General features: G+C 31.6%; 1 protein-coding gene across 4 annotated transcripts in view; it reads left to right on the top strand.

The window, feature by feature from the left end:
* Positions 1–27910, top strand: part of LOC126743265 (RNA-binding protein Pasilla) — a 144031-nt gene that overhangs the window by 48289 nt on the left and 67832 nt on the right. For all 4 annotated transcript variants that reach the window (XM_050450268.1, XM_050450265.1, XM_050450267.1 and 1 more), the window contains exon 2: positions 4272–4304. In XM_050450268.1, the coding sequence (XP_050306225.1) occupies positions 4298–4304 (7 nt within the window). In that variant the 5' untranslated portion in view covers positions 4272–4297. The remainder of the gene's footprint in view (positions 1–4271; positions 4305–27910) is intronic.

The following is a 27910-nucleotide window of genomic DNA, read 5'->3' as shown; positions in this document are numbered from 1 at the left end:
AGTTGTTTGTTAAAGGTAATGCGGGTGCGGAAAAGGTGTAAGGGATTAAATTACTTATTAATGTTCTTGTTTTTGTTTCTAGGAATTTTCAGAATAAACATTAATTAGTAATCGTGCCAGTTATCTGGATAGTAGATTTGTTCCAATAATTCCAGTTATCGTAGCTAACAAGTGTATATAATATTTATCCAGGTTTTGTCCTCGAGCTGCGATTTACACATTACTTGATGATTCTTACGATGCAGAAACGCATTGTTGAATGAAGGATTCATGCTACAATTCTAATCATAAAATAATATATTATAATCTAATGAAGTCAAAATTAAAATCGTTGCAGATGACATAGCAACGTACTAATCTACTCATCTAACAACCCGAACATAAATCGTACTATTTTGCAAAACAACTTAAATAGTTTAGTAGAATCGGCCTCAAACAACAACCTGAATTTCTCGCCGAATAAATCAGTAATACATTTTTGTAGGAAAAGAAATTGCAGCAAGCTGATTGATCTGCATATAAAAAACCGACCAATCACCACTAAATTTCACCATACATTTCTGAGGGTTTACTTTACCGCACTACTAAATTTTAAATATATCACAAACACAAAACTAAAATGCAAAAAATACTTGCAAATTATGCATATAGTACCGCTATCTACACCAACTACGGTTTATTGCCTATTCATCTGGCCCACAAAGTTATATTTAATCACTTAAGTCTATAGAGAATATAATAGTTAGAATACAAGTCCAATTATTAGCTTATAGTGTGAAGCAGAATATATCCCCCCCCCCCCCCAACCTATATAATTACTTACCTTACCTTAAAAGATCCAAATACACAAAGTTTAGACCCAGAACATTCTAGCACGAGCAACATTTTTAAAATTTCATATCCAAATATCCAACCTCCGTCCAGGAGATATATACCATCCAGGTGCACATTAGACTGAAACAAATACAGCAAAGATTACAAGTTCAATAAATATAAGCATGCAGCTACAACACATACAAATACCCACCATGGACACTAACACCAGTCAAAATAATAAAGATCCTAGCAAAACATTCAAAGAAAGACACCTTAGCCTCTACATTTAAGCGGCTATTCTTAAACAGCACAACTACATTTAAATATTACCATATCATATAAACAGATGGGTCTAAAATAGAAAACAGGGTAGAATCATCTTATTACTGCACAATTTTTGAAAACCTTTCTCTTATTAAATCGACACGGATTATTACAACACAACTGTTCGCAATACATAAATCAATTGAACATCTATTTGCTTTAAAAAATTTAAATTGGTTTCCATGAGTGCATTACAATGTATTGCATCCAATCACCCAAACCAGCCGCTTGCTCTTCAAGAGAACAATAAACTATATAGGATCAGAGACAAATTTTTTGAGAGAAATAAAATATCAAATCTCACAAAAAAAGACAGAATGGTAATATCTAGATTTAAAATAGGCCACACAAAAATTACCCACGAATATCTAGTACAAAAAGGTAACCAGTCAATATTTAAAGCATGCAATTTACCTCTTTTAGTTCAACATATAGTTGATTGTATTAAATATAAAGACTCTATCTAGGCTCAAATATATTTATCTAACAACATAAAAACCTTAGCCCCAGGAACCTTCAGGGTTCGATGTTATGTGGTTCAAAATAATAAGTGAAAGATCCACAAAGTACATCTGCTTCCGATACAAACCACCCAGCGATATCCACTACAGCGGCATTTCCTGACCATGCTGATAAAATCGACGATCTGCGTCAACTTCGTTGCTTTGAGAAATGCGTGTAAGCAGACTATCAAGACCTGCAAAAAAAATATAATGAGAAAGTGAAGATTAAACTTCTCAATTGCCCAGATGGATCAAGATTGTTCTGGTCTATAGCAAAAGCAGTTGGTCAAGGTTTCTCTAGGTCGAAAATTCCACCATTGACTAGGCAAGATGGTTCCATTGCAACAACGGAGACATAATGGATAAGGCAGACTTGCTGGGTCAGATGTTCGTATCAAATTCTACCGTAGACCCACAAGCCAAAATACCACTAACTTTGCCAAGAAAGGCTCTTTGATGCCTGATGAGATAGTCTTGCGTCACACAACTCGTTAAATGCTTAATCACTAACAAGGCCACCGACCCTGATGGAATTACGCCAATAGTATTAAAAAAAGTTCGGTTGTGCTGACACTATCTTTGTGCACCCAGACTCATCCCTCTGACACCCAGTATCATAGACATCGCCAGGTAATAACTATTAATGCTGACAATGAGTACAATCTGATTGAGTAAAAGCGGCTTTTGAAAAGCTTGGGGCTCTCTTAAAACGAAAAGTGTATATACCACAACAGCTTTTATTGCTTTATAAGGCTGAATTTCGCCTATTTCTCAGACATTTGGAGCTCTGCACTCAAACACATTTTGAAGCAGCTTGATTCCATCCAGAAGAGGCCATCGTATATTGGAACTCGTTTTTTATGGAGAAATGCAAATCTATGAAAAAACTCCCAAAGCACGTCTTTTCCGAACATTACAACTTACAGAACTTTAAAAAAATATTCTCAGATAACTTCAAAACAATGGCGCTAGTCGTGGTACTCGAGTAGTGTAGGGTCGATTAATGGAATAGAAAGTAGTAGATCAACGAGCGAGGCAATTATTCCGGAGCTCAAGTTGTTTTATTATTAAAAAAATAAGCTTTATCAGATTTTGATACAACCTTTAGGTTATGAAAACAATACTTGTTTGAAGGATAAGGAATATATTTAGCAGAGGATAAAGGTATTCCAAGAGCGCTATTTGCTATGAAGAGTTAATTGATGCTAAATTTGAAGAGTGAGTACAGGCAATTGAGTGTGAAGCAAGAAGTGGGCACGATCCAAGGACAAACGCTATAGAGAAAGTAAAATAAATTACAGTATATTAATTGACTACCAACCTGGAACTGTCCAATCGCCCCATATTCAGATATCACAATGGAAAAGTGTGAATAGTAACAAAACTGGATTTAATATGGATGAGCTATTACTATACAGTATATTCTTCTATTATAAATTCAGATTATCATTGTATTCAGGAAATCCAGTATTATCAGTATTATGGAAAGTTTGAGATTTTGTTGCACTCATTATGCAACAATTTGCTTTTGCTGATTATGAAAATTTCTTATGAATGATAATACTAGAACATGTTGTTGGTATTTTAAATAACTGGCTGGTAAGCGATAATTTATTTAGATCATATAGGAAAATGCTTAAAAAATAAATATATATTCATCTGATATTCGACACTTAAATATGACCTGAACTAAAAAGGTAATTCCAAACCCGTGATGCTAATACATTATAACTCCGACAATAGTATGACATGTTTTTCAGTTAAAGTCCAGTGCAACGATATATTAGAATGGTCACCCGTCAAAAGACCAGCATTCCACCTGCCAAACAATGTCATCCACCTTCTATTTACATTGTTTGAGAAGTAAAATGCTGGTGTTTTGACGTGTGACCATTCTAATATATCGTTGCACTGGACTTTATCAAAGGTTTTAATAAAATCAGTATAGCTTTTAGGTATTTCAGTAATACTATCAAAAGTCGTTGTAATGAAGTTATTGAATAACTGTTATGATTTAACCCTATTTACTATTTTGTAGATCCTAATAATGTTGGTCTAGATCTTGTGTTGTCAAAATGGTTAGGGAGGGTTCGTTTTGTCCAACAACTGATAACATCTTTGAATCAAATTCTTTCAAATGAATATAATCTTCGAATTAATTAAGTAACATCTTTCCTTTAAAATCGATTGCTGCCTTCTATTCTGTTCAATATTATTACAACGAGGTCTCATGTAATAAAACGCTCAGTTAATAACTTATTGAAATAGAATAATTGACTCAGTTTTTCAAATCATCTTTCGACATTCACCAACTAATTGGCTTAACACCATTTTGACTTATCGAAGTTGTTACGTTGCAAAACTGACAGAGATTGTGCCATACGCCATAAAGTTCACTGTGGTATTTAAGTTTTTAGTAAATCTATAGTACTTGGTGGCTGTTTATATTGCTTCAGTCACCTTTTATGAATATTAAAGTGATTAAATTTATTTATAGCCCATTGAATCTAAGTACACGTACTTGGTTTCGTAACTGATTATTCGCGTGTTTTGATTGAGGGAGTAAAATTATTATTTATTAGTTTTTATTTTAAAACGGCGAATAATAATTTTAATTTTTTTTTTCAGATGGGGGTTCTGACGAAGGAATCGGTATGACAGGTAAGAGAAGATTTAATTTAACTATTGAAATCATCATTTTTTTGATTAACAATTACATAATTTACTTTTACGTACAAATGAAAGAATTACTACCGAATTAAACGGGTTTTGCTTTTTTAATATAGAACCATTTGGCCTTTTTACTGTGCACTTCTAAAACTTTATTTTCATGTCGTGTCTTTACGACTGCCAGTAATACAATCCGTGAATGGCTGTGCCCACATTTCTTTTATAGATAGAATGGGCTGTAATAACTGTTATTATTGGGTTTATTAGTCGGTGTTAAGAGTGTGATGCAATAAAAACTGTCACAAAATAAGAATATCTCAGTGTAAAAGTTTGAACAAGGTAACAAAGCCGAGGCTGCAATAAAACCTTTGTGAAACTTGCCTTAAACGAATTAGAAGAAACGTGGCAAAGAAACCGAATTCCTACTATTTTCAAATTAAAATTACCATATTTGGCAATTCTGTAAATCCCCCGTTGCAGTTTATTTTACGTCTCGGGCAATAATTTCAACAGTCGGAAACGGAAACCGGAACAATATCGACGATCGATTCGGCATTTCGGTGCCAACTTTGCCAAAATGGTTTTCGTTGGCCCCAGAGACTCCTCGCTTGGCCTCGGATCAAATCCGCGATTAATTTTGACAGTTACATAAATTAAGTACTGCCAGCCATGATATACGGTTGAAGGTAACTATGGAATCGTCATAACGCAGTTTATTATGCGGATGGTCAGCTGATTGCTAGATTCTGCCAAAAAGTTTTCTTTTTTAATATTTCTCCGTATTATCATTAAAAAATATTACGTCGCAAAAAATATTAAAAAAGCTTTGGTTTCTCAGGGATCGAACCCGGACCGCAATTTTAATGTCACAACAGATTATCATTGATCCACAAACATGTAAGAAAACAATACATATTTATGTTTGCTTCAAAATGATTATGGAAATAGCTCCAAAATCAAAATAGTATGTTTGATATATGTTGAAAAAAATTAATCCTGAAATCCCAAGTTGAGTTGAGGACGTTTAAAGAATAAATATCTAGATCTTGAAATCGATGATCAAAACAGATTTTATTTGCTCTAAATCCTTTATTTTAAGTATTTACAGAAAATTGTCAGGATGATTATACTCAAGACGATGTTTTATTTTTACATTTTTTTTTGTAATCAAAATTAGTACAAAAATATCGTAAGTTTTAGTTGAGTTCTGAGGTTTGGTTGGTCCATTTTAACGGAAAAAATACAGTGCTTTTCTTTGAAGTCCCCCCCCCCCCCCATTTATTTTTTGAACGGGTCAAAAAAAATTTTTGAAACTTGGCATAAGTAAATTGGTCTATAGATACTATTTTTCACTGTAAACTAGGTAGTGATAAATTCCAAGATGGCGGCTGGGCGACATCTTGAGAAAAAATTTTAAATAGAAAGGGGGGTCGTGTGGTACCTCATTTTAAAGGTCTCAATGAGTACTTTATAACCCTGAAATATTAGACCCATATCTTAACCCGTTTCAAAATGGCGGCCTAATAAAAAAGTATTTTTTTTTATTTTAACGTTTTACATTTTTATGATTTTTGAATAGGTAAAAATCAGTGTACGAAAATAAATGCGTCACTATTTTATTTTGACATAAAAACGACAGTTCTAAATGTCAAAATAACACATAAGCGCCATCTTGAATAAATGCATTAAATAGAAATCTTGTGTTACCTCATTTAAAAGGTTTTATTGAGTACTTTTAATATTTATTACATGGACTCGGTGGACTCCATTTTGAGCTGTCTAAAAATAACAGCCAAAAAAATACACTGAAAGTTTTATGGTGTTTATCTCTAATTAAACATGTAGTAATGTAATGAACTAAAGAGACAAGAAACATTTAGCATTATTAATTTATCCATGAGCTCTAAGTTTACAATTTTCTAAAATAGGATGAAGTGAAAGAAGTTTACTTTTCGTGTTAACTCTGATATTTTTTAAAATTATTAAAATATCCGCTTTAAAACATTCTATTTGTATAACCTTCATAATAACCATAAGTTTCTGTTTAAACGATTATATTTGAATCTAAAAATTATTGCAATTATTCGCAGTATTGGAAATACTGCAGTTCAATGTCTGTAATAAACACCGATATTTAGGTCTTTTTTCTGGAATATCTTGTAATCAAATAATTTTTTATTTAGGCCAATATTCTTCACTTTTGAATATGTAAGAAGGCCTCTTTCACCATAATGGAGACAATATATCTAAATTTGTTCCTCTACAAATCAGGTCTGCAGAGGTTTCTTTGGACGGCACATGTCTTCACTCATTTATTCTTGAATATGTTCAATTCTATTAGAAACAAAATCTTTCCAAATATAGAAATCGCTCTCTATGCATTGTAAAACGATATTTGAGTCTGTCCAAAAAGCACATTTGTCAAAATTAATTTCTAAACAAGAATTTACCGTACTTCTTAGGTTTGTTAAAATTGTTGCTGCATGTAATTCTAGTTATGAAATAGTAAGAAATTATCATGATGCTTTTTGCAGAAAGCAACCTATTCTGTTTCTAACCTTTGACTAATGACATATATGTAAATCAAAGCTAGCATATAAGCTCTATATGCTAGCTTTGAGGGATCGCAAAATCGATGTAGGAATATAAGTTTTAATTAATAAATTGAACAAAACTGATATGAAATTCTGATAGCAGAAATTCATTTGACCCAACAACTTTAATTGCCACAACTTCTGAAGTAACATTTTTGCCTGAATAAGACAAGGTCCTATCAAACATAACGGATCGAAAATTTGAGTTATAATTGAAAAAGCAAATCTCTAAGAGATTTTTAGATTCTCCATGCAAATGGAAATTTTAAACAATAAAATATTTTGGTCAGACTGCCAATGAATCCCAAGGGTTTTGTTTTTTTCTTTATTGGAAATAAAATATACACACTGCATGATTTTTTTTGAAAATATGCTGTTATTAGAGATCCACTTTCTTATTGTAATCCTATATTTTTGACGATTTTTTTTTTAATTTTGTGTTCACTGTTTTTTTTTGTTATTATCCACGTAAAATTCTTGTCCTATTTTATTATATTATTGCAAATTTTTGGATCTGCTTCGCTGGTATATGTATATTTATTTAGATTTTATGATAAAATACAGTAAATGTTTTTGTTTTTATAAAACATCAATGTTATGCTCTATTTTTGTAATATATTAAAAAAATATAATTTTAGTGTCAGGTTCTAAAGTTGTATTTTAGAAAAAAATAAAACAATCTGGAAATTAATGGTAAAACATGTATTTTTTATCTTAAAATGCTTTTTTTTTTAAATGTGTCAAGGTATGGTAGATTTAATATTTGTGTAAAAAAAATAAATTTTGATAATAATTTTTAGTGCATATTACATTTTAACGATAAAATATCTTTTTTTAAGCTAAAATGGGCGAATTAGGAAAATAAGAGACTTTAGGTAAGCAAAATTTATGGAAAAATATATTTTAATAAAATAATCGAGAAGAAATTCACCTTTCGCTTTTTTTTTTAAATTTAATTTACACCCTGTGTGTGTTTACGACTCTCTCACATATTTCTCATGACATCCCTAAAGTGATGGTTTGAAAATGATTAATAATTAAATAAAAAACTAACTAAAATTAAGCAATATTTTGGGACAAAGTTTTTAGATACTTTTGCTTGTTTTACACTTATTGTACTTTACTCTTTGTATCAATTTATTTATGTTTAAAGTTTCTTTGAATTAAGGTATACTGTTTGAACAGTTTACCTTTTCGTCTCTGGATACCTTAATTCATGTTTTAAAGCATGACTTTTAGATGGTGCCACAGGTACTCACTCCCAAATAAGTGCGAGAACGATTATTCTCACATCGATTACAAAATTAAATTCTGTTCTAATACCTTGGTTTGCCCATTCTTAGCTAATATTTAGGCAAACGTTTTTGTTAATATTATCTGCTTGAAGAAAATAGTAAAATCTCAATGTAAATTGTGAAAATCACTAACAACCACATTTTTTTAAAATTTAAAACAAATGCTAATGAGGCTCATTGTCATTCAAAGAGGGCCTTTCAAAAAAATTCGCCGTATTACAGTGGCCAAGTCAAATAACGGTATAGTGACTGTGGCTAAGTAACTTTAAACAGGCCTAATTCGAAATTCGAGTTTAATTTCAGTTCGTCCGCATATTACATAACCGCCTTTAAACGGTAATATTTGTGCACTCACGTGTACCATAGACCCAGTTTTCAAATTTTCATTCGTTAATTCGTAAAGTATAAATCATTTTTTCGGTTTTAGAGTTTAATGAGGTCACGATAAGATATAGGTGCACACTTTTGGTAATATGCGGGTTTCAGTTTGTTTACCCATTAAATATGGTAGAAGTTTGATATAAAGCTTTAACGTAATAAATAGACATTTGATTATATAGAGACAATATTTAGATTAATTTGAAATTTTTGGCCAGATACTGATAAATGTAGTCCGAAATAATTAAAATAAAATCGTCCAATTCGCCATTTTTCCAGGTTAGTAAACATACACGTATAAATTATTTCATATTTCTCAAAATATCAGAAACTTTAATGAATTAATTTTTTCCTGTAATTTATGCCAAACTAAAATACTTGAAAATATCGATCTTATAATGGAATAATTTTAACAAAAAGTTGTCAAATTTCCTACAGGTAATTTCTCACCAAAACTTCCTACAGATTTAAGGAGCTGTCACAAAGATAAGATTCTTTTTAAATTTAAGATTACATGTTTCGCCTAACAAGGCATCGTTAGATTTAAAGTAATCTTAATTTAAAAGAAATGGTTATAGTGAACATTTTGGGTATTTTTTCACTTATTAATGTAATCATATAATATATTAATATATTACTTACTTTTGTTTCAAATCAAAAATCAATTATTAATTCATTTACTTTAATCTGGCGTAGTTATTGTGGTTTCCGATTTGAATGAAAAAGGTCCCAAGTTTAAATCCACTCGATGATATACACATTATTATTTTTTTAGCAACACGTACATCAATTCAGCATCTTAATGTTTTTTTCGGTGTTACAAATATAAAATTTTGCATTTTACTCGTGTGCAGAATTCCTTGCTTTTATTAAAGGAATTTTGTATTAATTCATAAAAAAACACTTAACGCACTTGGTACTCTTAGTTAAAATATCATAATAAAGCATCATTAGAAAAATTATATCAATTAAAAAAATATCGTGTTAGGGGAAAATTTATGTTTTTTGTTTTTTTCATTTATTCGTGTATTAAGTAGAAAAATTCCTTATAGTGTAGTATTGTTATAGTTTAATTTGAAATAGTTTTACACAGAAGATGTATCTATATATATTTATAATCATTTATTGTTGCATATTCTGAAAGATTTAATTGCCTAATTAATATAATTTTGTAAATATTTTGCTGTCCTTAATAAATGATTGTAAAGCAAATTCCATATTTCTTTCTGAATAAAAACTGAATGACATTGTGCCAATACCGAAAAGTAATATTCTAAAGGAATTTAATGAGTTATATTCATTTACAGCGGCTGTCTGTGCTGTAGTCTATAATTAATTTGTTTCTGTATTTCGACAGCTGAAAACTTACTAATAAGGTTTAATAAGTTTTTAAAACAAAGGGACAAATTTCACTAATAAAGTGGGAAATCAGAAGAAAATTGAGAAAACTAAAAATCGTTTAATAAAAGCGTTGGGAAAATTAGAAATAATGCTCGTAAAGCGACGCTTTTCGTGCTTTTTCAGTGCCATGGAAAAATAATTAATGCAATCACTCTTGAATTCCTCTTCCTTTTCTCTTCACTACCATATTACGTAGTGAAGAGAAAAGGAAGAGGAAATATATTGTGTACCTAGAAAAAAAATGCTTAGAAATAAAAAAAAAATCTAAAAAAATCAGGCTTTAAATAATCAAAATGCTAAAATGTTTGTCGTTCTTTACATTAATTTGTTCTATAATTTCCATTTAGTAGGGAGGATTGACAATTTATTTTGATCATCCAGTGTCTAGAAAGTAAATAATTGCAAAAGAGGATTTTAGCTGATTGACTTAAGCTTACCTAATAAATGTATGCAAGCAACTAGTGAAATAAAGAAAATAATAATAAAATTAAACAAGAAAATCAAGAAAACTAAAATAACATTTGATAAAAAGCGTTAGTAAACCAGAAAATAATACTTGTAATGCGACAATTGGAATTATTATTAACCTTTTCATAGAAATTTCTTTAATTATATTGAGTCTATTAAAAATTCTTAGAGATTCGTAATTATTCATGTTTTCAAATTTACGACATCATTTTTCTAATACCATCAATTAACCTGTATATGTACATACAAGATAATTTTTTATATTTCTTACCCTAATAATATTCCTTCTTAAACTTTTTATTCTCACTATGTAAAGAAAAATAGTAAAGGGTTAAGTGTACCATAAAAAAAGCATGCATCGTTTGCTTTAAAACTTTTTATTTCTTTTTAACTTATGGCGAAAATAATATTTGGATTGGTTGCGTTGATTATTTAAAATGATCATTTAAATAGGTGCATTGTTCCCCTTTTTTCCCAGAATAATGTTAGAATTTTAAAATTATTAGATTTAATATGCTGTCGGTACTAAACCATTTATAGAATAAATTCGAGAAATCAGCTGTTTCTCCGTCATTCGCACGACGTCTCTAAGATTAGCGAGAATCTTCCGGAACAGCGTTCTGCCGAGTATATAAGGAGTCGCACCGCCGCGCCGGTCAGTAGTCAGTTGTCAGTTCAGTAAAGTAAAGTTCGAAATGCTGGCGCGAGATTTGAGTAGTTTTCGTAGTGAAGTGTATAAATAAACTGTTTTGGATTGTTTTAATTTACACCTAACGAATGGAAAAGATGCTACCTACATTAGGTACATTATGTCATTATTCTTCTTACAATTTAGACCTACATAATTATCCCTTATTATAATCAAATTTAAAGAAGCATTGTTTATCATTCATTCAATGAAATTTCTCTTTCCATTCTATATTATCCTCAGGATAACAATAAAATTTATCGGAACATAAAACAATAAAAATCGACTTTGTCTTACATTATTTTTGATTATTGGTTGAGAAAATTAACCGACTTAATTGTATAAAAATGTTTTCTACAAAGCTTTTAATTTTTACTTGCAACTAGAGTTTAACCAGTACGTCAAAATATTCATACATGTGGGATAAAAACCATAAATGGCATGTTATACTTGGGACTCACATTTACATACATGGTATCCAGCTATATTTGGTAAATAGCTTTAGCTAATTCTTAGGTAAATATTATATTTATATGGGCAAATAATTTCTGTAAATGCTATTACAAGTTTAAAGTAACTTTACCTTAGCAAGTGGTATTTGCTTATCACGTTTAGATACAGGGTGGGCTGGAGTTCAAGAGGGAGATTTTTGTATTTGCAGATCCTATTGATAAATACTGAATATACTTAAATCAAAGGAAAAGTATCATTAAAACTTATATTGTATATTTATTAAAGTTTTAATTACTCAATCATTCATTATAATCCTCGTATTTCTCCATTTCCGTTATAACAAGAATACATATTAAAAATATTTCTAAATTCAATTTCCCTTCTGAAACAAATATCGATATATCAAATGGAAATTTAAACATAACACTGACGGGCTTTGAGACTCTTAGCAAGACGTTCCGATTTTCAATGATGGTTTCAATCCTGATTTCCAATAAATAATTCTGGCTTTTCCAATGTGAGGAACTGATTATTTGATTAAAATAAGCGAATTGCAGTCATTATTTATTTTTGCTCAGGGGGTATTGGATTAAATTGTTTCTAAGCTGGGGTTCGAGCTGAACCTTGTATTCACTTTTTACCCTAACTTGATTTAGTTTTCAACGAAAAATTTAATACCATTAGCCTCGTACCTTTACAATCAATCCTTTCGCAATTCAATTTCGAGCTCAAACAATCGACAATCGCCTCGGATTGTGTCAATTTCAATCATGGCCCTTATTAATGGCGTCGCAATCATCGGTCATCTACAGAATTGGCACACGTATATTTCATATTCTTTTACACGTGATTAACTGCGTATTTTATGAAAAAGCATTTTTATTTAATTAAAAGATAACTATTTTATCAGTTTCACCTTTAGGACTGGCAGTTTTTGCACAGTAGGATGACACCCATGGCTGCAACTTGCTTAAATAGCTTGTCAACTTTTGGAGCTTTGTTTGAGGCTTTACTTACTTGTCTCGGACTTATGGAAGCTTGTCGTCTTTTATCAAGTTATTGAAATTATATTACAGCTTAAGAAAAAATTGGGAAGAGTTAAAAGGAAGAAGTCTTTAAGGATTTACAGACCTTAGAAAAAAAAGGTGGGAGATTTCTAGACTAAAAAAAGGTATTGGTATCCTAAAATAAAGCCAATAGTTCTCTGACCTAGGCTTGAATAATTAAGGTTCTTTGCAACGTACTTTTTCCTGGAACTCCAGAATCTCCTAAATTACGACAGTACAGAAAGGAGTATAATAAGCGTTATAGTGCCCTACCTTACACCTTATTTCCAGTGTCTTTTTTTGCAAAAATCTACTTTTTCTTGGACATCCTTTACTCTTGATGGATTCCACGGTGTAAAGACTTTTCAATGATCTCATCCTGAAAATAAACAACTTTCTGCATTTAGACAACATAAACGTGACTTTCTTTAATCTTTTGCTGTCTTGTTGATACACGTATCTGATCTGGCAATAATTTAGCACTCACATTATGTACATTTTTACAAGAAAAGAATGACAAGCAGGAGCTGATATTCAAGAGTTTCCTAAATATAAATATTTTGTTTCAATACGAGACTTCTCTATGGATTTGGATCAAAAAGATCAGAAGAGATAAAAACCATCGAAATTTCTCATTAACTTTCCTTCATGTAATCTCATTAAATTGCCTTGGAATTCTCATATCTTTCGTAGACGACACTGCAATTTTTTATGAAGGAAATACATGGAATGAAGTTACAGATATGGCGGAGAGTAGCTTAAATCTCATAAATAACTAGTTAAATATAAATTGCTTTTCTCTTAATATTTCTAAAACAAAATTCATGTCCTTTTTCACGGACAAATCAAATCTAGCTAATTTCACCTCTATACCGCTAACACTCAATTAATCAATTACCTCTGTTATAGAAACATAAAATATCTTGGTATAATAATTAACGAAAATTAAAATAGAAAGCTTATTGCCTTTAGAGAAAAGCTTTATAAATTAATAACTAATTCTACTTACTTTTCAAACTTTAAGATTAGTCTACTTAGCTCTCATCGAATCAATTTTTAAATTAGAGTTTGGTTTTCTGGGGCGGAGCATATGCTAGTGCATTATATCCTGTAACAATAACTAAGAAATTTTTTATTTGAATGATGTTTTATAAAGTTAAATATAGAATACAAAAATGTACTTTTAGGGATTTACATATATTTGAAATGATTGCTTTCATAAAAAAAAATACATTGGTGAATACGAAAATCCTTCTCACAATTATGTCACAAGGTTGTGACAAACCTACAAGGTTTGTCACATACAGCAACATAAAAACAAATCAATACTCAAAAACCCATTTTACAAATTCCTTTGAATTTTTGGGTCTATTTTATTACAATCAGGTCATAAATATCCTGAAAGCTAGAAATAAAATTAAATGGTTTAAACATAAAATGACACACCTAATTTTAAATCATTCCCTATATTTAGAGTATTATGTATGTGTTTGAATCCTTTGAGACAATGATATTCCTCTAGCAATAATTTGGGATCACTTTTTTTTATTTGTTTTCTTAGACTAAGTAAAATGTATTATAATTACTCTATAATTAATGGTTCTAAGCGCAACACAACTTTGGGTTTAGGCGCTAACATAATTTTTGTATTTAATATTAAGATGCAAAAAAATAATTTTGTAATATAAGTTGAATTTTGAATCTTATTTAATTTAAGTGCTTTAGAATGTGCTAATAGTAATATAGATGCAACCTCACTTTGATAGTTACAAAAGACTTGGTATTAGTTAATTTCTTAAATTTAATATTCTTTAAATTGTGCTGTTCTTGAAACTACAGGGTTTTGTCATAAAAAGACTTCAGCTTTCAATTAACATCTACTGAAATAAATCACTATATTCCAAAGAATAATAAAAATCCATTAAAACACTAAGATAAAATAAGTATTCCTATTTAAATAGAGCCATTCAGAGCAATATAAAGACACATTCCAGAAATTTAGGAATACAGAATTTTCTACCTGGATCTGTCTATATTCTAATAATTTTTTATCCAACAATTAACTCCCAATGTAAACATACTCAATTCTCCTTTCTGTCTATCAAACGATGTTTCTGGGTCAATTTGGCCACTCTGTAAGTACTGTTTTAAAAACTCGTTTAACGTCGCCGTAGCCTTGGTACCCGTCTTAAAACACGTAATAAATAATTGGCTCGAAATGTACACGGGCAAAGTCAAAACGGAATAATTGTGGTGCAAGTTCCAATTATTTTTACATTGTGCGCACAAAATGCATTTTTTATAACTATCGTTAATTAAACTGATTACTGGGTTTACGATTAGGTTACTTGGTTGATTTTGGTGCTAGGAAATATTTGAGAGATGAAGCAAGTTATGTACTCTTCTCTCCTAAACAGAAATATTAAGAGTCTATTTTCTCTAACATCACCCACTCTCAGGACTTTCAGTTCCATCACTTAATTCTTAGTGAAATTAAATAATCACAGTAAATTTCCTAATTCATTGCTGATTGCTTTGCTCTTGAGTCATCATCCTCTGTTTGCCTATGTCTTTTCTTCCTTAAGTCCAGCTTCTTAGAGATCTAAGTGTTGCTAAGGCTAAAACATGACTTAAGACCGATGTTCATAGAACCTTATCGTCCAAACTTAACCACTAAATGTTTCGCCAGCAATCTGTTCCAAATCTAATAAAGATCCTTCGACTGACTGTTTGACATTTATATTGAAATACCTAATGATCTCCAGATGATATAGCTCCAGATTGTATTATGGTAACTATTGATCATAAAACTGACTAATGGGCTTACGATTAGGTTACTTTGTTGATTTTGATGATTCTAGGAAATATTTGGAGGATAAAGCAAATTGTGTGGTCTTCTCTCCTCAGCAGAAATATTAAAAGTCTGTTTTAGCCTCCCACTCTTATGGCTTTTATTTCCATCATTTAATTTTAAGTGCAATGACAAAATTACAGGTAATTTTCTGACCAATGTGTCATCATTTATCTGGCCATATCTTTTGTACTCTTTAATTATTAAATCTATTTACTTAGATACCAGCTATCTAATAAATCTAAGTATCTTGAGAAAAACCTAAAACTAATGGGAAAAAGTACTTTGGTTAGAAGCTTTGAGACAAGTCTTTAGTAAATCTTTAAAATTAAGAACCTTAAAATCTGCAGCCACCATGAGTGCAAACGTCTAAATGTTTAATTTCTTCCGCTATAATTTTCTACTAATAAATTTCCTTGAACTAAATATTAACATTTATACTAAAATAGCTAACGATTTCCAAATCAACATAAATATGTCCCTATTGTCAATATAACACATTATCATCTATTAGCAATGACAACAACCTTAAAGGGCCTTATATTTTTTTATCCGTAATCTAACTTACGCATTTTATATTTCTCTGTTTAAAAATTAATACGATCTAGGTTACAACCTAGAAAGCAAAAGGAATATAAAACCTCACCACAAATCAAGATTAACTAAAAGAAACTGAAACTCAATAGAACCAAATATAGTTAAACCAGTATGCAAGTATCTACATAATCAAGCTTTTCAAGATCAATGCTATTGAAAGTAAAATTATGTTGGCAAATAGACCCGAGCCAGAGCGTTTTAGCGAGACCAGGTAATGACTTTAATACATGATTCATGAAAATCATTAAAGGTGTTTTAAGATTGATGAACGTTACCGACCTTGGTTTCTTTAAGGCTTAGGTTAATGTTTATTTTAGGGTTGGTTGCCGTGTGCGGTTTTGTTAAAATCGAAGCGTGGATTATGACACGAATATGATGAGAATTAATTGGTTATTATTGGCTTATTAAAGGGTTTTTTACTACAATTGTGCACAGTGGTAAGATTGACATCTGGTAATATATTATGAATAGTTACTTAAGATCATTGCATGGATACATCGATAATATTAGAGAAAAAATGGGCACCATTACCTAAGTAAAACTTAAATTTATATAATACAAAAATATCTTAACTAATGGTAATGTCAAGGATTAGATTAGTAGTAGAAGCATATCATCTATTTTCTCCAAGAGACCAAACAAACTGAAGTTGTAATGTGATCTGTGTAGGTGTAGGTCTATATATTTAATAAGACTGTGACTTAATGTTTTAACCTTTTTTTTTTGTTTTTATTTCAGTCTAGTAATCTTAGCTCAGAAGAAGATCACAATGAGCTTTTATATTTATTTTTTGTTCTATTTTGTTGGTAAAGATTTTCCAAGTAAATGGTGTATCTCTTATCTTGAGTTGGGCTGGAATCTAATTCCCGTTCCATCATTATACTTTAATTTGTCTCGATAATTAGGTCTCGAAGTATTTATTGTATATTTAGGTGTATCCTCATAGATCGATAATATTCTTTGGGTTCAGTATCTTTACTGTTTTGAGCCACTATGCTCTAATAGCATTTATTATGATTGGCAGTCATAATCTAGTATAGCGTTATCCTCGATCGAAAATCGATAGATTCATCTAGTTATTACTAGAATGGTTTACGAAAGCCTGATGCTCTTACTAGTTTTATATTTTGGTTCCATTATTTATTTATTATTTCAGCTTCTAGGTAGGAATCTAGTAAAATCCTTAGTATTTCAATCTTTGCCGTATTAAAAGTACATACATAGATTTTAGGATCTGATCCATAAACTTTTCTCTCTACGCATCTTTCTTTAGCCCCAAGTGCTGTAAGTTATACTACATAACGTTGCGCCAACTCATAGTTAATAGCTCTTATGTGTAATGTATTGTCAAAGACTCACTTTAGGTTCTAAAATATAGCTTATATCTTCTCCTTAGCTTCTAGTATCAACGTCTTTTACAGCTTGGTTATAAGTTTATTACATATGCAAGAGAGTCATACTTAGAACTTTTTTGGAGCAGTTTACTTAATTACATAGAAACAACAGAATTTTCCTTATTATACCTTAGATTGAGATACCGATATAAAAATAAAAAATTACCTTTTCACTTTTTTCTGTATTATCACTTCATTTCTAGAATACCCTCTGAATCTTCTGGAAATGGTTTACCCAATTACATAGAGAAAACATCATGTTATTATTATTTCGAACTTACCAACTGAATTTTCCTAAAAGTGTGTTTTCTAGTATATTTTTCCCAATTATATAAAGAAAATATCATGCCAAAACACCATACCTTAAAATATCATCAGACTACGAACGCTGATTTTGAAGTTTTATGATTTGTTCTACATCGTCGTATCTTTTGTATATTACTGTCTGTATCTTCTACAAGTTGTGTATTTATAGCATACTTTACAATATCATCATTTCATTTTTATAATTATCTACCTGCTAAGTGCCTAGGGTTCATCAGTAAGGACCATGTTAGTTTACTCTACTAAAATGCAAGCCTTTCGATTCTAGCCCTATCTTACCTCATGGTCATCCCGCTATTACTTAGAAAATTACCTTGTATTTCTATCCATGTTTGCTTCTTCTTGCCTTTATTATAATTTGCTTTCACAACAACTTTCCTGTGCTACAACTTGTCTATGGCACAATTTGCTTGTAATCTTCTATTTATGCATAGATTCATTTATTTTTTACTGAAATGGTTTCCGAAAGTTCATTATTTAATTATTTCAGGTGTTGGATTGAAGTCTAGTAAAATATATAATATTTTAGTCTTTGCCGTATTGACAACAACTTGCCTGTACTATAACTTGCTTATACTACAACTTATGGTCTAGGCTTCTATTGTTTTATCAAGTATTTACCTAATAATCTCAGGTCTGAGTTAGCCAGTGGCTTCATTAGCTAAAAGTAGGTAACTTTGAAGGTTCTAGAAAGCCCCTCTTTGGCTTGCTTAAACCGAAAATATGAATCTACTGCTTATAGCGATGCTGTTGTCACTTAAATGGAGCTGTTTTCTGAGGATGTGACAGAGTTCAGTGCCTTACAAACATTTCATTGCACCATCCTATCTTACTCTTATCATTAATTACTGTCATCTTTATCTCCTAGAGCTTATCAAGAGTTTTACTATTGTTTATTATTGACGTATTTTAACGTTTTTTTTAGTATTGTCGTACACAATGGTAAGATCGAAATAATATTCACTGTCAGAGCATTGCAGGGAAGAAGGCCATTATGAATATACTATTATGCTTTGCTCATTCAGATTTTTTAGTGGTGAAGAGATCTTATGCAAATAGTAGATCTCCTATCTTGAGTTGGGCTGGATTCCAAGTCTCGTGCCATCATTGTCCTTCGATTTGTCCGGATAATTAGGTATTATGGTATTAGGATCTTTAGGTGTGAAAATGAACCATACAATCCAACATCATGTCTAATCTGTTATCCTCATATATTGATAATATTCTTTGGGTCCAATGTTTTTAGCGTTTTGAGTAACTAGTCTAGTTTAGGGTGCTGTTTTGGATATATCCTCTATTTATCCATAGATTCGTCTTGTTATTACTAGAATGGTTTCCAAAAGCTCAATACTTACTAATCGCTTACTAGTTTCATCATTTGGTTCCATTAATTAATTATTCAAGGATTTTGATTGGATTCTAATAAAATGTTCAGTATCAAGTATCTCAGTCTTAGCTGTATTGAATGTACTTACTAGATTTCAGGATCAGATCCATAGACTTCTTTTCTTTATTCATAATTCTTTGGCCTTAAGTGCTATATAACGTTGCACCAACTCATAGTTAATAGCTCTTGTAATGATGTATTGTCAAAGGTGTACTTTAGCTGGCAAAATGTAACTTATATATTTTCCTTTCTATCATTTCATTTCTAGAATGCCCTCTGAATCTTTTGGAAATTATGTTTTATAGCATGGTTTCCCCAATTACATAGAAAATACATCATATTATTAATATTTTTAATTTACTGACTGAATATTCCTAAAATTGGGTTTCTCTAGCAAAGTTTCCTGAAGTACATAAAAAAGATCATCATTACCCATGTCTTATGATTAATACCTCAGATTGAGAACGCTGAATTTAGAGTTTTATACTTTTTTCTCTACCATTGTTTAATTTTTATATTACCGTCTGTATCTTCGCCAATTGTGTATTTATGGCATATAAGTTTTTTGATTTTAGCCTTATGTTGTGAAGAGATTTTACCTGCATTTAGTGATTTCAGGATGGATGGCCATCCCGTTACTAATTAGAAAAATACCTTATATTTCTGTACAAGTTTGCTTTTTCTTGCCTGTATTACAACTCGACCTTAGCTTCCAAGCAATAAAACAATCTTTATCAAATATTCACAAAATAATCTCAAGTTTAAGTTAGCCAGAGGCTTCAGTAGCTCAATGTAACTATATAACTTTGAAAGTTCTAGAAAGCCTATTTTTGGCATGTCTATACCTGCATGGTATTCTACTGCTGACAACTATGCTATTATGACCTCAATAAATTTTCTCAGGATGTCACAGAGTTCAGTGCCTTACCCAAATTTCATTGCACCATCCCATCTTACTCTTATTTTAAGAGGGTATATAGGGATGGACAAATAATTGACAACAGTCATGTTCATCTAGAGTTTATTAAGATTTTCTTAATAAGCTTAAGCTGTGATCAAATTGTTCTTGAGCCAAGATGTTCTTCTCCTTCCATGGCTCCTGTTTGTTTTAACTTTTTCCTGCATTATCACTTTATTGACAGAACAGCTGCCAATAAAATGAAAATTGCCTTTATGATTGGCAACCTCCGATAAGCAGATGGAACGTTAAGAAGAAAAAGAATGAGCTTTTAGTTTTACTTAGGAATTATTATCATGTTTGTCTTAGAAAAGAAGTGTGTTTGCCTCAAACTTTATCTGTTTGTCTCAGTTTTAAAACTTCCTCTAAAAAGAAAACGACTTACATAAGACTTTTAAAAGTAAAAAATATATTGTTACCCGGATATGCTATCGGGTATCACTAAAAATTTTAAAATTCCGAATCTCGGTCAAGCACGCCCCGGCAGTCTGGCGCAATAAAAGATATTTTCCTTTTGTAGAATCTTGCGGCACTTTTGTTTTCCTGTAGTTTTAGAAGACTTATGGGCGACACCAGCTGCAGCATACGAGTTTCGTCGGAGTGGATTAAGTTTTAACACTGCGTTGTTGCTAGTTATCGCTTTTAATAAATCTTGCAAGACGTAGAAGATTAATCAAATATATGAGTTTGATAATTCCTATTAGTTTTCCAAAAAGATTTAATTTAACTATTACATTACTTTTGTCTTATTTACTTAATTTTGAAAAAATCTCCATTAAGTAAGAAAGATTTGAAGATGGCACGATCATAGTAAGAATAGGCAATAATTTAATTAAATAATGAAATCCTTGTTCACTTTTATTTTTCAAGAAAACTCGAAACCAACCTAATATTGTTGAAAGCTCCAACCGTGTGAAGTTTTCGGGCAATTTCCGGAAAACGTGCAAAGAATAAACATTTCGGTATTTGTCCAGTAGCAGTTGAAGCTTTTAGCCGAATCGGGTCGACAATTTCTGATAAATCGCGTTTGGATGTTAAGAAAAACACACGTTGAGTTTTCCATTTCGTCAGCTGCGGTCAAACGGGAAATAAAACTTTATTGGTTTTTCCTATTTTTATGTAGGTTGGATCTTGGTATCAAATATTTTTAAAAATATTATCGTTTTCTCGAAACTAAGTTTTAAAATTTGTCCCTTTCAGACAAAATATAATATTTTGTAATGGTCTAGATTTGGGGAAAGCTTTTAAACTTTTCTCATTTCAGGATCTAAAAAGAAAAATGAATTATCATTTTTATGAACAGGTTAAGAAAACCTTGAGGCCACTGAGTAATCACGTTTTAAATTAGTGGCGTATTTTCGTTATTACTTTTATTAATTGCTTATTTTCTCTCGCTCTCTGTCTACGTTTCCCCTACCTTATAATTTTTCTCTTTAGCTTTTTTTTTAATTTTTACCCTCGAGACCTTTTTTTATTTATTTTCTACATTTTTTCTCCTTTAAATTTGAGCCACAGCAAATATTTATTAAATAATTAAGCACTTTAAAAGATGGGGTCTCAACTTGGAGATAAAATTAAAGGAATCTCTATAGCTAGGATGATGTATTCGTTTTCATTAGTTCATCACCTTAATCGACAGATATTTATCAGATTTTTCTTGATATTTGCTACTATTTTTACATTTTAGTACTACACAATTTTTTTATATTATCTTCCCTTAACAGAAAAAACTAGTCTTATTTCGCATTCACTTCTTTGAATTTCTATTCTTTCTACGTGAGGCTTAACATTGATCGATATTACTCATTTTTGCAACATCTGCTTTTACTTGCAGAAATCTAGCGGCTTCAGTAGAAAACGCTACTAGTTATTTCGCTATTAGTGGCAATCTTTCCAATCATCATAACTGTTTTCAATTTCCAAGTCTCAGATTATATAATAATTAACAAAAAGAAACTACTACAATCTGTAATTTAAGATCCACACTTTACTTTTTGCGTTCTTTACCCTATACGAAGCTACGAAATCTCGGATCGTAGAGTTTTCCAGAATTAGGACAATAAATTACAGTCGGCTCACTGCCCTAATTGATCCCTATGATCTAGGCTCCACATTCCATCTTTTGCGACTAGAAATTAGAAAATATTTTGCGTATTCACTCTCTTTGGCAGGCCAACTTTACACGTGGCAGGCACACTCCTCTTTGATCTACGCCCGACATTAGACGTTCCGTGTGCTTTGTACCAAACAGTCTTACTTAGTTTGAGATTCCATGGCGTTGAAAGTAGATTTTTCCGTGATTAACAGAAGAAGTATCTGTTTATACACTGTCCCAACTTATATTTAAGTTGCATGCCAATTCTAGATCTGCCAGGCCTATCAATTTCTTTACGTGCCATGAAAACACAACTTGTTTAGTCTCTATAACAATCTTTCACATCCTGCGTTTCGTGTTCTTCGCACCATACGATCTTGCTCAAGGTAGGATCTCGTGACGTGGAAATGAATTATTGGACCGTAAATATTTCCAGAATTTGCAGAAGAAATCAAAAGAAGAAATCTGGGTGCTTATAACCTTTCTTGATTTGATATATCTGTTGTAGACGTGCCAGAGCTATCGAAAAACAATTTAGCTAGTCTAGTTTAATCTACGAGCATGTACGTCCTTCGATTATGTACGCTGCACGGTCTGCGTTCTTCACACCATACAACTAATTGAAAGTGCAAATTGAGAAGTAGAAATATCGAGGACTCGCAGAAGAAATTTCGGTCTGGGTCTGCTTTAACTTCTATTTAAGATAGCACGCTCGTTCTAGATGTGCCAGGTGTATCAAGTTTTTTACGTCCTGTGGAAACACATTTTGTTTAAGCTAGTACTATCCTCAATATAAGAGTTCCAAGTTAATCCTGTATCCAAAGTCATACCAAGGAGGGTTACTTTTCATCTAGAGCTTGAAGACAATGACCACAGTCTTAAAGGGGGAAAAAGTATATTCTGGGTCTTGGTTTTATTCAAGCATAACCCATTCGATACGGCAATTCGATTCTTTCAGTCCATTGCATGACTGGTGCCGTGGTGCCAAGACTGTATAGACTACTGTCAGTAATCAAAGATGTTATGTCATCAGCATAAAGATAAAATATCAAAAAGTCGTAAAAAGTGGCCTGAGAGTACATATCTCTTTCAAGACTCTCTAGAATATTATAACACAGGTCCAACAGCTGAATTGGAGGAGTGTTGATGTCTAAAACCATGTTGCTTTATATAGAACAGGAAATTACTTTCAAAGTAGTCCTCAGTTTGGTCTTTAAACCGGCTTTCTAGAGTTTACTAAAAATTAGGACCAAAGAAATTGGACAATAGTTTTCAGAGTCCGACGTTGAACCTTTCTTATGTATTGGTATGACATTTTCCATTTTGAGACAATTAGGAAAAATCGCCTGTGCAATAACTAAGTTAGACAAAGGTAACTTTCCTAGAACCAAAGCCAGAACCATGATATCCAGTCAAATATGTTAAAAAGGCGGAGGCAATGATTGTTCTAATGTAGTTGGAGCATTCACAAATATCTCAATAAAGTGTCAAGCATTTATTTTGTTTGCTATTATCTCTTGAACGTTATTATTAAAAGCCTTAATAACTTGCCACATAACCTGAGACGGATTATTTGCTTGGCTTATGAATTTATCATTTGCATCAATTTTTTTCATCTGGATTTTCCTGCGATAATTGGTGCAATAGTTTCGCACCATTGCAGATGATACCAAATTTGGATACCTCTGGTTAACCCGCCTCAAAAGGAAAAGTCTATCCCTCATATCTCTCAGGGAATTGTCTAACCACTTAGATGCCCTTGAGCTTTTGGATGTGTTAAGTGACTTGTACTTCAATTTAGAAGAACAATGGTAGACATCTATAAGGGCACTTACAAAACACTCAAAGGCAGCATTCGCATCATTAAAACCAAGCATTTCATCCCAATTCATTAACTCCACTGAGTTATAGAAATGCAGTTAACCCAAGTTTGTTATGGTATGAAAGCTGATGCGTGCAGTTCCACCCGAATTGTGAGAGCACTGCATACATTGAAAGAAAATACTCATATGATCTGGTAGAGAAACGTCGCTAACAGTGGCTGCATATAAAGAGCCAGGAATATTTAAAAAAAATTATCTAGGGAATCTTGACCCATAGAAACATTATCTAGAGAATTTTGACCCTTAGATAATGTTTGTAACTATTGATGGATGAAATCCAAAACTGGCAAAGGGGTCAACAACTCTCTGAGACTGACTTTAACCTGAGTTAAACCTCACATTAAAATCGCCAGTGATAATATATTTATCAGTTATAGTAAGGGCATTCAGAAAATCCTCCAACCATTCATCAAATCTGATCCCGGCGATCTCGAAATCCAATTCAGATACTGCTCTAGGAGTTTAATAGCGATTTACCTAGGATTACCAATTTTCGATCGACAGCCTCATCTTAATTCGGCGTGTGATGGCTCGGAGGGACTCGTTATCTGTCCTGTCAGTACTTTTGATGCAAGTCAAAGAAAATGTAAGTTAATACGGCTATTGCTGCTCGGGAATGAGGGTGGGAAAAAAAGTTTTTGAGTTAACGATCCAGGTCTAATGACTCTTGAACTTGACATGCCAGTTCTATACGTGCCAGGAATATAAATTTCTTTACGCGCTATGGAAATACACTTTGTCAAGGCTAGTACTATTCACGAGCCTTATCCAATATCCACTTTAACGTAGATAAGTCACAATTCCACGACACGGAGGGTGGCAATATTATAATAGAGATTATTCCAGGATTACCAATTTTCATGCCAATCGATCGACTGGCTCATCTTGATTCGGCGTGTGATGGTTCTCGTCATGTGTCTTGTCGGTACTTTTAACGCGAGTCAAAGGAAATGCATTGGATTGGGTTGGGTTATCAGTTCTACGTGATTAGACAATATATGAATAGTTTAATCTACATGAATGTCTTAGTTTGTGTTCCTAAGAGCTATTTAAATTATACTAGTGTTAGCGCATTATTCTTCTAAAAATTACTTTATTTCTTGCGGAATATGTGCCACATTTTTTTCCCATTGTCTGGGCATGATGCGAAAGATCGAACTACTTGTGCGAGAAACACAGACGATGAAACAAGTCAGTTTTTGGTTTCTGTATAAAACCAATTTTTACAAACAATTTCATAAATTTTCTGTCTAAAAACATTGTGTAGTGAAGGTGCGCCTGGATTGCAACTAAGGGGATACGTGTGAAGAAGGCCACAACTAGCTTAATCGGTTAGTGCCTATTTTAAAAGTGTGGTGCATTCGTTCTCTACAATTTTTTGAAATACAGTCCACAACCTTTTAATTTTTTCTATTTATGCGTTGACACGTAGATAATAAGATCAAAAGTCAAATAGTATTATAAAACATAATTAGAGCCAGTACTTTAATTAAACAGTTAATTTAATTTATTAAAACATTACCTTTCTAAGCAGCTTACTTAATTATCACCACGAATATAATGATAAGCATTACGCCCTTACCCTACAAACTTAATTAACAAAAGTAAACCTGTAAATCTTAGACATAAACATAGACTGTCAAGATTCCCACGCTGCGCCACTTTACCAAAAGCAAAACCGCTTACTGAAGCCCCCAACTTATTTATTATGATTACGGAAGCGTAATAAACAGCAAAAATCAAGCCGTTCCAAAACTTTGACATCGTACACATTTTTAGTTTTTGGCTCCGTATCGTGATGGTGTAATTCACATGCCTCCCGTGAAAATATTTATAGATATGACGATGTGTGCATTTATTTTAGTGAAGTTTAAAACTGGGCAAACCACTTTTCGAAATCGATCGTATCTGCTGTTTACACCCACCGTAGGTTAATGGTTATGGTGTTAGTCGTAGAATTGTCGGCTGTTGATAGAAATGTATATGATATTTTTTTAATGGTTTAAGTCATGATATTTGTAAATATTTAGGATTAAGACGTAACGTTGTATCGTATGACTGCATGCGAGATGTCTCATTGTTCAACGGAAAGTATAGAAATAAGTCGTAGTTTTATACACACTATAAAATATAAAATAATAAAACTGACATAAACTTTTCAGTAATTTTTGGAAAGAACTAAATAATAAACTGATATACATTTATCCATACACATGATCTTCCATCCTGCTTACTAGCTTACACACAATGCTTCGGCTCGTTCACCTTTTGCTGGCTTTAAAACTTTATTCAGTTCATGCCAACGTCCAACTTTGCATCTAATAATCATTTGTTTGACAAATTTCTTGTAAACAAGCAAGGCTGCTCATAAAATATTACATGTAGACAAAGCATAAACGAGGTCCAACGATTTATCGAACAATACAACTGTTATCACAGTGATTTGACGAAACAAAATAAGTAAGCGTATCTACATGTTTCCAATAAAAACTTTGCCATAGAGGTGGCGTTTTATAGCGACCGGATTATTCGTTATTATTTGAGAATAAACAATAAAATATTTTTGTCACATTTTGTTCTATATTAATAAGTTTACCATCATAGTATCCAAGCAATCATTAATGCCAAATATTTTGAAAACGTTAATCTAACTCACTATTTTAAGGTCACCAGTATCATCCAAATATCACTAAAATGGCCAACTCTGTCTAATTTTTATTAGCTCACGAATTCTTAGTAACTTTTAGTTATGCAAATTTATGTTATGCATAACTTAAATGGACACGATTTACCATTTTATTTAATTAAGTAAATTTATTCAGAAAATACGATTATTTTAATTATTTTTTAAATAACTTGACGATGACATCAATAGTAATTAAAAAATCTATTTTTAATTTTTTTGCAATGGGAACATGACAATTATAATCGTTATAAATATTTTTTTTTTGAGATATTAACTATAAATTACAGTGATTATCTAGATACAATTTACGATGTAAAAATATATATATATTTTTAAAGTTTATAAAATTACAATTATTTACTTGAATCTGGGGAAACTAAAATGAATCTAAAAGTTAATCAAAATGGTGCAAGAGTTAAAAAGAGTCAAACCCCCAGTATTAGTTTTGCCCGCGGATAAATATTCACCCTCACGAATTTTAATTACGAATAAAAGCAAAAAAAGAAACTCTAACTCTGCTAAGGCAATTATGAAAAAGTAAACATCACACCTACATACGCCTTTTGTAAATCCGACTCTGAATAATATTTTTTTTCCAATTTTACCCCTTGCCTAAAGTGGGTCAGCACTTGTGAAAATTACAAAATGAATTAGCATTCTTTAACAGCAATTTGTGAGTGAACCCTTAGTTTAATGGCTTTTTAAATACCCCAAAAGAAATTTATTTGTGTTAAAATTACTTTTGAGAAACGGTTTAGTTTCAGTCCAGATGGATTCAATTTCGGGAAGTTTTCTTACAAAATTAGGTGTCAGTTTCTGTATTCTTTGATTTATTTATTTTAACTTAATATTGTATCCTTAAAACGAGTTTATTTAAGAATTTTGTTTCTTTTTTCCCGATATTCATATTTCTAGCAAATTCTCTTGTAAATTCATCAGCATTGCGTTCTATAAATTTTACATTTGCAAATTTACAGATTTATCAGACATTTCTAGCTCAATCATGCTCTTTTGTTAGCTCTTCGTCAAGGTTTCCAATATTCTAGCTCCTAATACTTCATATTTCCTTTGGGCATATACCAGACCAGCCTTATTAACT

The sequence above is a fragment of the Anthonomus grandis genome, chromosome 12, assembly GCF_022605725.1.
Source record: "Anthonomus grandis grandis chromosome 12, icAntGran1.3, whole genome shotgun sequence".
Classification (NCBI taxonomy): domain Eukaryota; kingdom Metazoa; phylum Arthropoda; class Insecta; order Coleoptera; family Curculionidae; genus Anthonomus; species Anthonomus grandis.
Note: the sequence above shows the minus strand (reverse complement) of the source record. Positions and strands in the feature narration are given on the sequence as shown.